The 17,459-nt window shown below is 50.6% G+C and overlaps 2 protein-coding genes across 2 annotated transcripts; both read right to left on the bottom strand.

Moving 5' to 3' along the window:
* Positions 1-213: 213 nt before the first annotated feature.
* NAXE (NAD(P)HX epimerase) lies at positions 214-3,227 on the bottom strand. Its single transcript, XM_059674398.1, has 6 exons — positions 2,991-3,227; positions 2,798-2,906; positions 2,565-2,675; positions 2,373-2,486; positions 843-990; positions 214-525 (listed from the first exon to the last, which is right to left on the bottom strand). The coding sequence occupies exons 1-6, from the start codon at positions 3,170-3,172 to the stop codon at positions 323-325; spliced, it is 867 nt and encodes a 288-aa protein (XP_059530381.1). The 5' UTR covers positions 3,173-3,227; the 3' UTR covers positions 214-322.
* Positions 3,228-6,873: 3,646 nt separating this feature from the next.
* On the bottom strand, positions 6,874-13,002 carry TTC24 (tetratricopeptide repeat domain 24). Its single transcript, XM_059673738.1, has 7 exons — positions 12,297-13,002; positions 11,930-12,133; positions 11,362-11,490; positions 11,082-11,194; positions 10,651-10,749; positions 9,124-9,218; positions 6,874-7,327 (listed from the first exon to the last, which is right to left on the bottom strand). The coding sequence occupies exons 1-7, from the start codon at positions 13,000-13,002 to the stop codon at positions 7,168-7,170; spliced, it is 1,506 nt and encodes a 501-aa protein (XP_059529721.1). The 3' UTR covers positions 6,874-7,167.
* Positions 13,003-17,459: the final 4,457 nt, after the last annotated feature.

The raw sequence follows: 17,459 nt of genomic DNA on the forward strand, positions 1-17,459 counted from the left end.
GGGGTCTTGCCACATTGTTGAATGGAAGGGGAAAGCTTAGAGAACCTCATCCAGTGTCCTGTGTCCCTAATGGGTAAGAGTTGATGTGTATAAAGGACAAGCACCTCATTTGGGAGACTTTTTCAGCATCTGAAAGTCAGTATGTAGTGCCCCCAAATGCCACAGCAACTTCTCTTGCTTGTTCTTCCCTAAGAGGACACCATATCTCCAGTGTTGCTGACCACCCATTAACCTTTATAGCCAGAAGAGCTTCCAGGTCTCCACCGTTCTGGGAGAGAGAGGCATGAAGTCTTTATTGGGAAGAACAAACGTCTACCTTCCCTCACTGCAGACGGTATACACACTCCGTGTCAGGGTACGGTGGCAGATTCAGCTGGTACTTCTTTTCCAGAGCAGGTGGTACGAAACGACCCCCCAGGTAGTGGTAGCGGCCAGTGAAGTGGGTGGCAGACTTTTTAGGTGCAGTCAGGGAGATGAGCAAGTCTGGCTGGATCCCTCCAGGGTTTCCCTTCTCCACATCCCATCCTGAAAAGAGGGTTGCATTCAGGAAGAGCAGAAGAGGCCACGTGTCTATCTAGTCCTCTTCCAAACCTTGCTCTACCCCAGACCTAAAGAACTGGGAGCCCCTTTAGGACTGCATCCTTGGAGCTCCCTGTGTGCCCAGGCTTAGGTCTCCTGGAGCCAACATGCAAAGGGTACTCGTGAACTCTGCTCCCAGCTGTGTTCTGCACCTCTAGACTCACTTTAGACTTGGTCTGAGCCTTGAGTCAAGGATCAGGATTCCTAGGTACCTACCTCAAAACAGGGCAGGGCCCCAATCCCAACCTCCTTGAGCCCAGCACCTGAGGGAATGTCGATGCTGGCAATGGGCACGGTGAGTCCACTCAGGATGCTCAGGATGTTGCGGAATGGCTCCCGAACATCTCCCTTGAAGCTGAAGCCAAAGATGGCATCCACCACCAACTCATATAGCTCATCGATCAGCTGGGGCTGTGGGGGAACAGGAAAAGTCAAGGATGTCAGAGCCAGCAGCTGTACAAAGAGCTCTTAATAGGAGAGGCTGTCCCCTGTACCCACAGAGGCACAAATACAATTTTGTCTCATTCAGATGATATTCTGAGACAGAGTTCAGTGCAAGTGGGTCCCTGATTCAGGTCAAGACATCGAGTTCTGCCTGCCTGCCATTGGGGAGGCTACAGCATCGGAGAACCTGAGACTGGGAGTCAGCAGGGCCAGGTTCTGGTCTCGGCTTTGCCATGGTCTGGTCTGTTACTTTGGACAAACCACTTATATGTGTTAAATTTTTTAAAAGCCCATCAAGTTGCCCTAACCGGTTTGGCTCAGTGGATAGAGCAGGGGTGGGCAAACTTTGACTCGAGGGCCACAATGGGTTCTTAAACTGGACCGGAGGGCCGGAACAAAAGCATGGATGGAGTGTTTGTGTGAACTAATATAAATTCAAAGTAAACATCATTACATAAAAGGGTATGGCCTTTTTTTTTTTTTTTTTTTTTTTTTTTTTTTTTTTAGTTTTATTCATTTCAAACGGGCCGAATCCGGCCCACGGGCCGTAGTTTGCCCCGGCTGGGATAGAGCATCGGACTTCGGACTCAAGGGTCCCAGGTTCAATTCCGGTCAAGGGCATGTACCTTGGTTGCAGGCACATCCCCAGTGGGGGGTGTGCAGGAGGCAGCTGGTCAATGTTTCTCTCTCATCGAAGTTTCTCTTTCCCTCTCCCTCCTTCTCTGTAAAAAAATCAATAAAATATATATATATAAAAAAAATAAAAGCCCATCAAGCTCTCAAGTTTCCCACCCCCCTAAATCCATGCATCTGCAGAAAGGGTTTAGGCACGGACTTCGGCTCCTAGGATAATGTGTTCACTGTATCCTAGGGGAAGAGGAATGACTACAGAGTGAAAGGGGTGACCAGGGGAGGCGCCGGGCACTGTTCCTACCCTTCAAGAGTTTAACATCTAGAGCAGCGGTTCTCAACCTGTGGGTCGTGACCCCTTTGGGGGGTCAAACGACCCTATCACAGGGGTGGCCTAAGACCATCGGAAAACACATATAATTACATATTGTTTTTGTGATTAATCACTATGCTTTAATTATAGTGATAATTTAATGTAAATATCAGATATTTACAATTCATAACAGTAGCAACATTACAGTTATGAAGTAGCAACGAAAATAATTTTTATGGTTGGGGGTCACCACAACATGAGGAACTGTATGAAAGGGGCACGGCATTAGGAAGGTTGAGAACCACTGCTCTAGAGGAAGATAAGCAGGTGAGCTCAGCCCAGAAACCGGAGGGAAGAGAGAACACAATGGTCACTATGGAGGAGAGCAGTGAACGGAGCCGCCTACCTCTGGGGGCATTTCACCGAGGAAAGGGATGTCCATTTTCTCACACTGGGTCACCAGGGCAGTGAAGAGTGGCTTGTTCGGCCTTTTGGGGTAATAGATGGTTGGCTGGTAGCCCTGCGAGGAAAGGAAAGGGGTAATTCACGTTCAGATCCCAGCGACGGTACAGCCGCCCGCAGCCCTCCACATACTCACGAAGAGTTTGAGGTGCCGAGCGCAGACCAGGCCGTCGCCTCCGTTGTTCCCAGGGCCACAGATGACCAGGACAGTGGGGGGGCTCCTGGACAGGGACGTGGGGGGGTATGCCTGAAGGCAGAACCAGCGGGGATTCCGAGTGGCTTGGGGCCCAACAGCCCAAGCTTGCCCCACTGTCCCGCCCCCTCCACCGGGTCCCGGCCCGCGGCCGGGTGAAGCGTGGCACCGCTGACCTTGGCAATGGCTGTCGCACAGCTCAGCCCCGCCAGCTCCATGAGTTGGTCCACGCTGAACTGGTACTCCTTGAACAGCTCCTCGTCCACGGCCTGCGCCTCCTCCTGGCTGAGCAAACCCTCTGCTCAGGGGCTCGGCCCCGCAGGCGGCACAGCGCCCTCCGCCCGCGCGCCCGGCCGGAGCCCCGCCTACCTCAAGAGCTTCACCTGCGCGCTCGCCATGACCTCCGGGTCCCCGCGGCCGCCCGAGCTCAGCCGCTGCGGCCCCCACCAGGTGGGGCTCACTCGGCAGGCGCTGGCCTGGGACCGGACGCGCGGCAGGCGCGATCCCGCCACCAGCAGCCCAAACCCGAACAGCGACCACAGCCGGGACATGCGGCTCGCGGGGGGCGCCCTCGGCCCTGCCCGCCGCCCTGGCGCATGCGCAGCGCTATGCCCCGCCCCCAGAGGCCGGGGCGGGACCAGGCGCCGGAAGCGCCCTCAGGCTCCCGCTCGCTCAGCCGCGCGCCCAGTTCTTCAAGTTGAGCGGAGCTGTGAGCCCGGGTTCCTGCCCTGCTGCTAACTGGGGATGTGGATACCCCAAGTTTCCGTGTCCTGGCTATAAAATGGAGGAAGGTACATGCATCTCATAGGGTAAATGCATGCAGAGCGTCGGCAGGAGCGGGTACTCAGGACTCAGTAAATTAAGCTAGTGTTCTTTTTTTTAAAAATATATATTTTATTGATTTTTTTACAGAGAGGAAGGGAGAGGGATAGAGAGCCAGAAACATAAATGAGAGAGAAGCATCAATCAGCTGCCTCCCACCCCCCCCCCCCCACTCCTCCACTCCTCCACTCCCCCACTCCCCCACTGGGGACGTGCCCGCAACCAAGGTACATGCCCCCGACCAGAATCAAACCTGGGACCCTTCAGTACCCAGGCCGGCGCTCTATCCACTGAGCCAAACCGGCTAGGGCTAAGCTAGTGTTCTTACGTGTGTGCACTGCTGCTGAGCGTTTTATATAACGTAGGGCCCTCTCCTCACCACATTAGCTCCCCTAACTCTGTTCACCAGCATGGCACAGTGTATTTCCTAATCACACAGAATCCTTACCTCTTCACCAAAATAATAGTAATAGGAAGTAGGTTGAGTGTGCCATGGTCAAAAATGCTGAAACCATGGACTCCAGGTCACGATACTATTTCAAGAAAAACCTGGAGAGGAAAACTAAATCTCTTACCCAAGAACTGTTAAAAATGTAATCACACCCTTGCATGGTTAAGGGAGAAGTTTGTGGAATAACAAGTCACCATTAAGGCACTAAGATGATTACTCAGGTGGAATGAAGATCATTTTTAAACTAGATTTATTCTTTTCTGTATCATGAAATGCCTCCTGACTAGTTCATTGTGAGTAGCAAGAACCCCTCCACCTTTTAACTTCTCTTCTGATAATCTCATTTTTACTTATGAGATTTATCATCTCGTATGGGATGTGCCCTTGGTCTCCAGCTATGCTTGTTTTTACAAGTTTGTGGTGGGAAATTGAATTTACCAGACTGTGATTGTGGTTGGAAACTTTTTGTTAAGCTGTGTTTATGGTTGGAAACTGGGTTTACAGTGTACATTACAATTGGATAATCTTGCCCAAGGCCTCATTAACTTTGTGACTTTACCAGCATATAAATAGCTTTACTTTTATGCCTGTTTGAGAAATTAATTTGGTGATTCTGAAAATTCATTTCTAAAACATGATGTGAAGCATTTTTCTTTGACATAGCTAACATTTTGAATACTTACATGTGCCAAGTGATAACATGAATCATCTTCACAACAACCCTGTTATTATTCCCATTTTACAGAAGGGAAAACTGAGACTCCAAGATGTTGAATGACATGCCCAATAATACAGTGATAGCTGTCGGTGGAAATAGGATTCAAGCAGCTTGACCTAGAGTCTGCAGTATTAAGCATCATTCTATACTGAACTGACTCCCAAATGCATATGAATGTAATTAAAGGCTTGTCACTGCTGATTTCATTTTCATGAGATGTAACTATAAAATAATGACACAAAGCATCTCATCCCACCACACACACACACACACACACACACACACACACACAGAATTTGCCAAACAACCAAATGACAGCTGTTCCCAAGAAGGCAGTGCCCAAGACCTAGTCCACTTTGTTGCTATTTCTCAATTTTGGAGTTTTCTTTGGGAAATACCTTCAAAGTCAATTTAGAAAGGGCACATGGATTGACCACCTACTGAGTGCCAGATGCTTTACATAGATTATCTAATTTAATCCTGTCAATCCTATGAAATATTTTTATCCTCATGTTATAGATAAGGAAATTGAATGGCAGAGAGAAACCAAGTAATTTTTCTAAGATAATACAGCTATTAAATGGTAGAGCCAGTGATACGGAATTGGCAATACTCCTGGGTGGCAGACACTGCTACTTATCCCTCAAAATCTGTTCTTTTTTCCTTTGATAACAGAATCCCTGAAATCTATCTGGCCACATGGATGCCCATCTAACACTGCATTTTCCAGTCTTCCATGCAGCAGCTAACCATGCACGTGTGACTAAACTCTGACCAATGAGATTTGAGCAGAAATGATATATGTAACTGATAGGTCATAACCTTAAAAAAGTTGTTTTCTTCCACTTCCTCTTCTTACTGGCTAGAAGGAAGGTATTATACTGGAGCCGGAGCAATCATTAGACCATGAGATGTAAGTCCCAGCTTGAGGATGGCAGAGTATCCTGCCTACCTCCCCAAGCTCCACAGAGCACTATATTAGCCCGGGGCTACTTATATGAGACAGGAATAGAGTTCTCTCTGGATAAAGGCACTGTTATGTCGGCTTTTGTTATATAATTGGTAAAACTGCATCCTAATCAAGACAAAATAATATACTCCATTTACATAAGGAAGATTAACAGATGTGTCCCCAGCACCTACTTCTGTGCCCAGCACATAGTAGGTCCTCTACAAATATGTTTTTATTTTTTTTTAAATACGTTTTTATTGATTTAGAGAGAGAGAGGAAGGGGGAGGGATAGTGAAACATCTATAAGAAACTTCATTAGCTGTCTCCAGCACGTCCCCTACCGGGCACCTAACCCCGTCGTCCCATGCACTGAGAGGATGCAGATTCGATTCCTAATCATACTCTCGGCTCAGCAATTTATATAATATTTAATTAAATTACAATAACACATACAACCAGCATAAATACATTTGTGTCAAGTAAACAATGGCTTAACCGGGCGTGGAACTGCCCAGCATTACAGAAGAAGGGACTCACTACCTAGGTTAGAATCACGGCTTCTCCGCTTACTAGCGTGACCTGGGAAGACAAACATAGGTAGATTTTTTTGCTCTCTATTCCTCACTGTGAAAGGGTATTCGCCTGCTGTGATTAAAGGAGAAAATACTTGTGAAGCACTTAGAACAATGTGTGGCATGTGCTAAGTGAGTAAAAACCCATGTTGAATATCACTGTTGTGGCTACTGGCAGCAGTTGTGCCACAGGCTACCGGCCTCGGGCCTGCATCCAGCCCCTGCTGTTTCATGGAGGAAGTGGAGTGCATGGTTGGTTCAGCTGTACCTTCTCTAGTATAGTATTATAGCCCCATTTCCCATATGAGAAAATGGAGGTCTGGAGAGTCATTGACTTGAAAGCCTCTTGGTCAAGAAGTTATAGTTTTTAGAACTGGAAAGGGCCTAAGTCAGCGGTTCTCAATCTGTGGGTCGTGACCCCTTTGGGGGTCGAAAGACCCTTTCACAGGGGTCGCCATATCAGATATTTACATGACGATTCATAACAGTAGCAAAATTACAGTGATGAAGTAGCATCGAACATAATTTTATGGTTGGGGGTCACCACAACGTGAGGAAGGTTGAGAGCCACTGGCCTAAGTGATCATGAGGTTTGGATCCAGAAGGAACAGGGGGAGATTCACCATCCATTTCCCTTTTCGCGTTTGGCCGTTGGGTCCAAACCTCCCAGCAAGGAGCGCAGCCTCAGCGCTGAGACTGCAAAGCCCTTGCGCAGCCTGCTCGGGAGCCCGCTTGCTGCCTGTGTTCTCATCCGTGTCTGTGCAGCACTGAACACTGGGAAGGGTCTTGGTCCCAGAAACCACACCCTCAAGTGTGTATGTTGGGGAGGTACCGCTGAGGCCAGTAGGGTGGGGTCACATGATCACGCAGAAGCCAGATGTGGTGGGTCTCCGTGGTGGGTCCCTGCCGGAGGTCTCCCTGGGCTGTTTGAATGACCTGAAGGAGGCAGGGCAGAGCTTGCCAGTGGGAGTGGCTATGGAAGAGCAGAGGCAGCCTGCTCTGACTCCAGCTTCTGCTGCCCTCTCTAGCCCTTACCTCTGCCGGTGGGCAGCGGAGCAGTAGGGAGGAGATGTAAGCTGCATATCCCCACGTTCAGCGGCGTTCTTCCTTTCTCTGAGGTCTACGGTCAGGCCGTGCAGGAGGCAGGGGACCGGCCAGGCCTCCTGAGCTGGGTAAAAGTCGTTCGGATTACTAAGGAGCAAAGACAAAGAGGCTCAGAGCACTATATATCCCCAAGCACCAGTCCATACCTTCCCCCAACTTTAACAGCAATAATGTCCCATTAAAATGGTCCAAAGTCACATCCTCTCCTACTCCCTTTATCCATTCGCCAGGTCTCCTTCCCTCCCCCAGGGACCCACTCATTGGCTTGGGGGCCACTGGGTACCAGGATGCCAGAGCACTCCATTTTGGGGGGGGGGGGCGGGGGGCGGGGAATGGTCTCCAAATGAGAGATGGGCCCTAGGTCCAGAACCATCCTGGTGGAAGAGAGACTTTGGGAGAACAAGGAGGGAGGTGTGAGGGAATGTGTTGGTCACTGTAGGTATGTACACCAAGGACTATGGTTTGGGTAAGATTGACGAGCCTGGGCTGTCTAGTGGCTAGGCATGGGGGTGACTTGCAGTGCCGGGAAGGAAACACACTGAAAAGATGTCAGTGAATTCAAGTCAGCAACTAGCAAGGAACTCTGCTGCTGGATTCGGAAGCCTTTGAGGGAAGAGACTAGTAAGCAGCAAGGTAGGGTAAGAAAAGCACCAGTTGCCCTAGCCTGTTTGGCTCACTGGATAGAGCGTCGACCTGGGGACTGAAGAGTCCCAGGTTCGATTCCGGTCAGGGGCATGTACCTTGGTTGCAGGCACATCCCCAGTGGGGGATGTGCAGGAGGCAGCTGATCGATGCTTCTCTCTCACCGATGTTTCTGACTCTCTATCCCTCTCTCTTCCTCTCTGTAAAAAATCAATAAAAATATATTTAAAAAAGAAAGAAAAGAAAAGCACCAGTTACCTGTCACCTAGTAGGCTTCCAACAAACCCTGGTGCTCTGAGATGCAGACCTAGAAGTTAGGAAGGCTGTGGAAGCAAGGAGGAAGAGGTGACCCAGAAAGAGTCGGGAAAATGGGCCAGGGTCTTGAGAGAGGAGCAAAAATGGGGGTAGGGCTGGTTCTGGGTGTTAGGTCTGCGGTGGGAGGAAAGAAGGGAGTGGGGAGAGTGCTCCCCTCAGCCAGGACAGCCTACGCCTACTCCCACTCCAGTCCCTGCCCAAGCCAACCCAGTCGCAGGGAACTTTCATGAAGCCTTCTTCCTCTTTCTCCTCGTGGCCCTCCTCCAACTCTTTGTCTTTCCACCACCCAAAGGTCTATACTAGTCCGAGTTCTGGTCAAGGGCATGTGCTTGGGTTGCAGGTTCAACCTCCGCCTAGTCAGTCGGGGTGTGGTGGGAGGCAACCAATTAATGTGTCTCTCTCATATTGATCTTTCTCTTTCTCTCTCTCCCCCGCTCCCTCTCTTCTGCTCTCTAAAAATAAATGGAAAAACTATCCTTGGGTGAGGATTAACAAGAGAAAAAAGAAAAAGAGAGAGAGAGAGAATACATAAAACCTTACGTGGAGCACTGCCCCTATACTATACTATACCATATAGCAGCGGTTCTCAACCTGTGGGTCGCAACCCCTTTGGCAGTCGAACTAAGACCATCCTGCATATCAGATATTTACATGACGATTCATAACAGTAGCAACATGACAGTTATGAAGTAGCCACGAAAATAATTTTATGGTTGGGTCACAACCTGAGGAACTGTATTTAAAGGGCCAGAAGGTTGAGAACCACTGCTCTATAGGGTCAGGTAACGGGGCCAAGGGGCACCCAATCAGGTGCCCTCCTTCCTGGGGTACCTATGAGGCCCCCAACCCCCACAGCACTGCTGCAACACCTCCCAACACCCTCCAGAAGCCACACCCACCCAGAAGCCCCGCCCCACCCCGCTCACCTGTGCTTTGCTTCTGCGGGGCTTCTTCCCAGTCTGGCGCGAGTCCCTGCCGGGCCGGCCCCACCCGGAGGCCGAGGCTTCCCTGGAGCTGAGACCTGGGAACGAAGGGGAGTAAAGGGAATCGGTTTCAGAAACATGGCTGTGGATGTGCACGTGAGCGCATGGTCCCTCCAGAGACCTGGCCCCAGAGACAGAGAAGTGCCAGAGCAAACTGGGCCACGCCACAGGCCTGAGAATACAGTTTCCGGGTGAGGCCTTCTCTTCGGTCAAGGTCCCCACTAGGAACTATCATGTTAGAGCTCAGGCTCACGGACTGTCAGACGTGGCCAGGGCCTGACCACCACCCCGTCCTGCTTGAGGCCTCCAAAAGCGAAGTCACAGAAAGCTGGTGGCCCATTTTGGGTGGAACCCCAGGTCCTTTGACTCCCAATTCAGCCCTCTTTCTGTACCAGGCTGATTTAATTCGCTTTATTCCTCACCTGAGGACATGCTTAGAGAGAGGAAGGGAGAAAGAGAGAGAAACATCAGTGTGAGAAACAATAATTGATTGCCTTCCGTATGTGCCCCAGCCCGCAACCCAGAAATGGAACCGGCAACCTTTCGGTGCTCAGGAAGATGCTCAAGCGAACTGAGCCATTCTGGCTGGGCAGGCTAATTTAATATTGCTTGCAAATTATAAATAGGGTGTCCCAGTCTTTAAAATAAGAGAAGACATGCCCTGGCGGGTGTTGCTCAGTGGTTGGAGCATTGACCCACGTAATGAAGGATTGCAGATTCGAGTTCTGGTCAAGGGCATGTGCCTGGATTGCAGGTTCAATCTCCGCCTGGTCAGTCAGGGTGTGGTGGGAGGGAACCAATTAATGTGTCTCACATTGATCTTCCTCTTTCTCTCTCTCTCCCTCTCTCTCTCTTCTGTTCTCTAAAAATCAATGGAAAAACTGTCCTTGGGTGAGGATTAACAAAAGAAAAGAGAGAGAGAAGACATAAAATCTATTAAATAAATATAATAAATACTAAAGTGTAATTTCAATTCCTGGGATGGGAGGTTTCCTGAGGGCATCTCAGAGGGTGGGGGAGCAGGCAGTTGAAGAGGCTGAGAGGTGGAGAGCCAGAGGAGCATGGTGGAGGTCCCGGAGAAACGGCCCCAGAGAACGATGGGAGAGAGGGACTTCCTTGGAGCACTGCCCCCATCCTGTGGCTCTTTTGAGAAGTGCAGCCGAAGACTTAAAACACCGCCTCATCCTTGGTGTGGCTCAGGGTCCCTAACTGCACTGAGCTCGTTACCACTCAGCTAAAGCCCTGGCACAGCCCTAGAGTTGGACACAGGCCACAATACCCCGCCCACCTCCCACCCCCAGGCGGCCTCAGGAAAGTGATACCTCTACCTTATGCTGGCCCAGGGCACGCGAACACAGAAGAGCAGTCAGGCACGGCATCCCCGAGAACATCAGCTCTGCTTACCTTACCTCTGCCTCCTCCAGGCAACCTCTCCCCGCCCCCAGCTCCTCGTCTCGGGTGTCAGCTCACCGGGGTGTGAGTTGGGTCCAGCCCACCCTGAGCCAAGTGGGTCCTCATGGCGTCCGCCAGCTTGGCCACCAGCCGTTCTCGCACAGAATCTGGCTCCTTCTGGGGAGAGGGAGGATAATGCAGTGATGGGGAGGGCCTGGGCTTTGTGGTTCTCTGGGATTTGGGGAAGAAAGAAACAGGAAAGGGAGAAAGGAAGGGGGTTTTGACTTCCTTCTCTTTTGCCCCATCCCCATGCCCTTGCCAGGGTCCTGCCCAGAACTGTGGACAGAGACAAATTCTTCCTCTCAGTAGTGTCCCAGGACTTAGCACACATGTGCCCAGTGCATGTTCGATGAGTGAATGAATGACGCAGAGAAGACGAGACATGAGGCAGGACTGTTAGCCGGAGAAGGCCAACAGGAAGAGGGAGATTTGGGGATGGGAGGTCTCACCTGACACTGGGCCAGCGCCTCCTTATAGTACTTCAAGGCCTGGTCATGCTGCCCCAGTCTGGCTGCAGCAGCCCCCAGACCCTCGCAGGCCTGCCACTGCCCCTTCACGTCCCCTGGGGAAGAGAGCCTGAGAGGTCCTTTTATGGCTCCTACCTCCCAAACCCTCCCCCCACCAGAGGCACTCCCTACCCCCAACTCCCAATCTGCCTCCCCACCAGCCCCAAGGACTCAGCCTTTGCTCCAGCACCCCCAAGCCACCCACGAACCCCCTCACCCTCACCAGTGTCCTGGGCAGCCTGCAGAGCATGGAGGTAGTTGTCTCTGGCGGCCTTGTGGTCCCCCAGCTGGCTCAGCGCAAATGCCAAGCTGCCAAAGCTCCGGCCCTGCTCCCACCGCTGCCCCACAGAACCTGATGACAGAGCCCACCCAATTCTAAGAGGGACCTTGGCCGCTGGGGTATCAGGACCCCACCCCTCAACAACCAGAACAGGGTTTGCAGGCATGCCAGTGCTCAGCCCCAACACACCTCCAGATGTGCCTCAAGGCCCAGGCTTTCAGCACCACATTCAGCTGCTCCTCAGTCCCGAGTTTTGGCCTGAACGCCTCTCCCTGGGGACTCTGAGCCACGCAATGATCTTGTGAGGCAGGCAAGGCAGGTATTGATAGCTCTTCCTTCTGCCCATTGCTGCCTTCCCTTTCCTAGGCCTCAGCCTTCGGGCCCACAACCCTCTGTCCTACACGGCTATCCCATCTCCTGCATCTCCAGCCCCCTGCTTCTGGGCTTCCTGACCCCATAATGAGTCCTAAAGGTCCATTCACTCTTCAGCCTTTGGGCCCCTGGCACTCACCATGCAGGTCAGCAGCTTTCTGGTGAAACCCCCGGGCTTCCTGGTAGTTGCCAAGGGCATTGTGGGCCATCCCAAGGTTTCTCAGCACCGTGGCCTCCTCTCCCGGCCCCCGGCACAAGGGCAAGGCCTGCAGGAAGGCCTCTAGTGCTAGTGGGAACAGCTGGAGCTGGGAGTAGCCCAGGCCCAGGTCGTTATAGAGCTGCCCTAGAAGGCAAGGCCGGGGTCACTGGTAGCCAGGTAGACCCCTGTCCCGTCCTCAAAGGGTCCCACCATCCCCTTCCCCCGCCACAGACATGCCCCTGCTTCCACCCCACCTCTCAGAGTGTCGCCAGGTCAGAGCCCACACTTCTCTGACCAAAGGCCTCACCAAGCAGTCGCCGCTCAGTGCTCATCTCCGCCAGCCGCCAGCTCTCCTCCAGCACCTGCACCACTTCACCCACGCCGTGCTGCCCGCTCTTCAGCATACACCCCGCCGCAGCCCCCAACGCCAGGGCTGCCGCCCGGGGCTGCCCTGCTTGGGCATAGGCCTGGCTTGCTTCCTGCAAGCACTGGGCTGCTAGCTCAGGCTGTCCCAGAGCCTGGTAGCAGGCTCCCATTTTTGCCTGGGCCTGGCCCTGGTCACCCAGGGGCTGGTAGTGGCCCAGGGCCCTGTGGTACCAGGCCAACGCTTGAGGCAGGTGGCCCAGGGCTTGGTAGGCCAAAGCCACATTGAAACACTGGTCACCATGACACCTGCCCTGTGCCTTCTCTTCAGGTTGGGCCCTTAGGAGCAGCTCAAGGCCTCTGGCTGGGTCCCCCGTCTCCACGTAGGCAGCCCCCAGGTTGAAGGCACAGGCCCGGAGAAGAGGAGTGTCCCGCCCCCGTGAGGCCCTGGAGGCCAGGAGGAACGCCCTCTGGAAGCTGGTCAAGGCCTCATGGTTCTGGCGAGCCAGGAGGGCCCTGTGGCCAGCCCTGGTGAGGTCTTGGATGCTGGCCTCATGCTGCTGACACTTGCTTCTCTTCTTTTTCTCCTGGGAGCTGGAGGGCTCAGTCTCAGGCTCTTGTGGGGTACCCTCGGGGTTGGGGGAAGACATAGTACTGACAATGGAAAGCACAGGGTTCAACATGTCAGCCTTCGCTTCCTCCAAAGCAGGATCCCTCCAGCGCGGCGATTTTCAACCTTTTTCATTTCATGGCACATGGAAACTAAACATATGATTACTAAAATTCTGCAGCACGCCCTAGCCGGTTTGGCTCAGTGGGTAGAGCATTGGCCTGCGGACGGGAGGGTCCCGGGTTCGATTCCAGTCAAGGGCATGTGCCTGGGTTGTGGGCTCGATCCCCAGTAGGGGGCGTGCAGGAGGCAGCCAATCAATGATTCCCTCTCATCATTGATGTTTCTCTCTTTCCCTCTCCCTTCCTCTCTGAAATTAATTAAAAATATATTTAAAATAATAAAAACATGATATTTTTTAAAAAAAATTTTAAATTCTGCAGCACACCAAAAAACGTATTTTTGTCAATCTGACAAAAAATAAGTATAATTTCGATTCATTCACACCAGATGGCTATGGTTGAATTGGCTGCTGTCATGTTGTATTTAACAATCTAAGGGAAAAGAGATCAGTGTTCTAAAAATCCTTGTGGCACACCAGTGTGACACAGCACACAAAATCACTGCTCCAGGGCAATTCAGCTCTACCCCCGCCCTGGTGTGAACCTCAGAGTTTTAAGAATTTCTCTCGTGCCATCTCACCTTGTTTCATCTCTCCCATGGGCATGATATCAACTCTCTCTAATGTCCTGACAAATTCTTAGTCCTCCTTCCAGACTCAGTTCAAGTAATAGCTTCCTTCAGAAAGTCCCCTTCCCTCCACCAGCTGGGTCCCTCTACACTCCCATAGCACCTTATGCCTTTTGTGGCATTTATCACACTGGCTGAGAGTTGTTGACTTTCTTGTCTATCTCTCTTATTAGATTTGGAGCAACTTGAAGGGCCTGGCACATAGTAGATTCTCAGTAAATATTTATCACGTGAAATAAAAAGGTTATGGAGATGAATGGTCTGATGGTTGCACAATATGAGTATACTTAATGCCACTTATAATGGTTTAAAACTATACATTTTATGTTATACATATTTTACTATAATAAGAATGTTTAGCGAATGAATAATTGAATGGACGAATGAACTGAATACACACAGGACCTCTCCTCCATCATCTCATCCTGTGCCTCCACATACACCCATCCACTCACAATCTAGGTGTTCCTGCTGTCTAATCTCAAGTCAGTTCAATGAATATTCAGTGACCCCCTGCTCTGTGCCAGGAGCCATAAGAGGCACTGGGGTCACAAAGCGGAAGAGGCTATTGAATTGGCAAGGAGCCAACTTCCAAGAATGAGGATTCTGTCTCTCTAGTCTACCTCTTTTAAAAGAAATTTCTCCTGCTCCTAAGAACACCTAGGAAATCTGCCTCTTCAAGGCCTCCATCCCTAAGGCATTCCTGGCTACGATCACCAGGTTTTGGGGTCCCAGCCATAGGACGCCTTACCTCTTTCGATCTCCTCCGAAGCTGGCTTTCTGGAATGGTCCCTCTGGGTTGGGTTACATCCCCTAGCAGCTCCTTGCTCAGAGCTTCCGCGAGTTACCCGACAACCAGGTACCGCCCTCCACTCCTAGGGAATTCTTTGATTGACAGCTGAGGTGCCCTATCTTAGTGCTGAACCCTGCTGGTGCTTGGGCACAGAAACTTGAATTTCATTGCCCTTCCTGCCCACCTGCAGAGACACCCTCAAGTCTCTCACTTGAAGCAATGAATCAAAGTGTCATGGGCTTGTTACTAGTTACAACTTCAAAGATCATCTACCCATACCCTCATTTCAGAGGAGGGGACCAGGCTCTGAGAGCAGGTGTGACTTGCCTGAGGTCACAAAGCAGTCATGCAGCTGGGATTAGATCTCAGGTTTTCTAACTTTGGGCTAATTAGCCAAGCGTGTGTGTGTGTGTGTGTGTGTGTGTGTGTGTGTGTGTGTGTGTGTGTGTGTCCTCTCTCTCTCTCTCTCTCTCTCTCTCTCTCTCTCTCTCACACACACACACACTTAACACACTACTTCTGAGTGGTAGTTTCACAGTTGGGAACAGGGTGAAAGGTTGATGGTTAGCAAAGGCCTGGAGATCAGAAGACCTTCCTGTCCCCAGACTCCTTTCCCCAGCTCCACTGATCTGAAACCTCCAAGTTCTGCGTAATTTGAGGACAGCAGGTCCCAGAACAATGGGAACCGACTACCCCAATTCACCAAGGGTGCCGGCATCAGAAAGCAAATGTCCTCATTTTTCTTGGGGAAAGGCCTCTTTTAAGTAGTAGGGCTTTGCCAGAAACAAAGTTATAAGGACATTGTTGGGCTCACCTGTATTTGCCTGTCAGCCTTTGCTGAGTGCCTGCTGTGCCGTGCCAGAGGCAGGCTCTCCCAGCTGCCTGCAGCTTCTACCCCAGGCCTGGGCCTTCAGAACTATGACAGCCTGGCCAGAACCAAAAGTGCAGCTCAGTCTGTGGTTGCCTCCACAGGCTTCCCTTAAGGAGAGAGGATGATCTGGGAAGGGGACAGAGACCAAACCTCTCTCACCAAGGTTCTCAAGACCTCTGAGTGATTAGTGATTATTTTCTGGAATCATTTTCTTGTTTGATTTCCTGCTGTATCTGACATATCTTTGCAGCTCTCTCCTTATTTGGCTTCTGTGTCCCTGACTCTCTTTCTCCTGCTCTGCCAACTTCTCTGTCTCCTTTTCTGGGCTCTCTGTCCGCCTCTTAAATGCCAGTGTTCCCCAACACTCTGCCCTTTGCTCTTTTCTCCCTTTATATACTCTTCCACAAACATTTTATTCACCCCTCTGATTTTAACATCACTGATAAGCTAATCATTGTTAATTGTATACCTCTCAATTTAGTGTGTCCAAGCAAAATTCCTAGTTCCTCAAATCTACCCATTCTATGCTCCTGGTCCCTAAGCTGGAAACCTGGTAGAAACCCATGACTCCCCCCTCTCCTCTAGCTCTCAATCCTATTGGTTCTACTTCTGAAACCTCTCTCCAGTGTACCCTCTCCTCTACAGTCTCATAGCCATAGCCTTGAAAGTGGTATAGTATATAGTGATTAAGAACTCAAGCGTGGAGGCTGTGGCTGGGTGGCTCGTTGATTAGAGCATCATCCCAATATGCCAAGGTTGTGAGTTTGATCCCCAGTCAGGGCACATACAAGAATCAACCAATGAATGCATAAATAAGTGGAACAACAAATCACTGTTTCTCTTTCTCATTAAAAAATCAATCAATAAAAATAAATGAATTTGAAAAAGAACAAGAACTCAAGCTTAGTGTTGGACTGAGTTTGAATCTTGGCTCAGTTCTAAGCCTGGGTTTCCTCATCTATTCTGTGAAGATCTTATAAGATGGTTACTTATAAGATGGTGCTAAATATAGTACCAACCTATAATAAGCACTCAATACACATTAATGTGATGGTCTATAACTCTGGTATTTGAGACTACATCTCTATTTAGTTCCTGTTTCAAGCTTCCACTGGGGTGGTGGAAACAATGTGAGTCAGTTTGGTTTGCCTCCTCCTCTCTCCCAAGGTAGAGTCCAAGTTAGGGGAAGTATGGGTGCTAAGACTTAAGAGGGGAGGCCCATCTGGTCTTTGGCCACCTATTTGCTCTCCACTGACATCTCCTTTCTTCTCATCTACCTGTCCCTTCAGACTCAGGGACCTCATCACGACCAGAAGAGGGAGCAAGTCTTCTAGGTACTTCCTTTCTGGCTGGGTTGGGTGATTTCTGCACAACAGTCTGAAGGCATAGCTGCCCGGCTGGTTATGCAACTGTTCTTTCTCAGGGTCCGGTGCTCCTCCAGTCCTTCCCAGGAAGCAGGGAGTGGGATCTCTATCACCAGGAGCCACCAACATCTAGATTCTTCCTACTTCCCCCCTGGTGCTGGTGGTGGAGGGCAAGGGGGAATCCCTTCTGGTCTCAGAGAATACGCACTCTCTTCAAACCCCACATCTCCCAAACGGTTCTGTCTCAGCCCTGAGTCTCCTCTGTTTCTCTGAAGGTTTGGATAGTTTCTGTTTTTCCCCCTTCACATTTCTCCCCTGAGACTAGGAACCTAGGCTGTCTAGCTGCTTGAACGTGGCATGGGGAGAAGGGCAAAAGGAGAAATACTAGATGGCAATATACAAAAAAACCCTACATTTTTTCGGTATAGTTGTAGTTATAATTGTTTTTATTTGTTCAAACCCTTATTGTGTAAATTTATATGTATTTGTTTCCCCCCCAGGTCCCACGTGGTTCAGGGTTCAGGATCTGGAAGAGGAGCCACACACAAATGAAAGAGACAAGACAAGAAATAATAATTTGGAAATATTGGGGGGCAAGGCGGGCAAGTCCAACTCAAGGGGAAGGACTTCCACTGGTGCTCAGGCCTCACCAGCCTTTTATTGGTTTGGGATACACCCATAGCCCTTAGGTAGGCAATTTCCAGTAATAGGCAGACTTG

Source organism: Myotis daubentonii, chromosome 18 (genome assembly GCF_963259705.1).
Source record: "Myotis daubentonii chromosome 18, mMyoDau2.1, whole genome shotgun sequence".
Lineage (NCBI taxonomy): Eukaryota > Metazoa > Chordata > Mammalia > Chiroptera > Vespertilionidae > Myotis > Myotis daubentonii.

Excerpts from the sequence above, each read along its gene's own strand:
- NAXE (XM_059674398.1), bottom strand. The coding sequence starts at position 3,172 with ATGTCCCGGCTGTGGTCGCTGTTCGGGTTTGGGCTGCTGGTGGCGGGA. Across the intron at positions 2,676-2,797 it reads GTGCGACAGCCATTGCCAAG|GCATACCCCCCCACGTCCCT; the intron begins GTCAGCGGTGCC and ends TTCTGCCTTCAG. Across the intron at positions 991-2,372 it reads TCGGTGAAATGCCCCCAGAG|CCCCAGCTGATCGATGAGCT; the intron begins GTAGGCGGCTCC and ends GTTCCCCCACAG.
- TTC24 (XM_059673738.1), bottom strand. The coding sequence starts at position 13,002 with ATGTCTTCCCCCAACCCCGAGGGTACCCCACAAGAGCCTGAGACTGAG. Across the intron at positions 12,134-12,296 it reads CACTGAGCGGCGACTGCTTG|GGCAGCTCTATAACGACCTG; the intron begins GTGAGGCCTTTG and ends CTTGCCTTCTAG. Across the intron at positions 11,491-11,929 it reads GAAAGCTGCTGACCTGCATG|GTTCTGTGGGGCAGCGGTGG; the intron begins GTGAGTGCCAGG and ends CTCTGTCATCAG.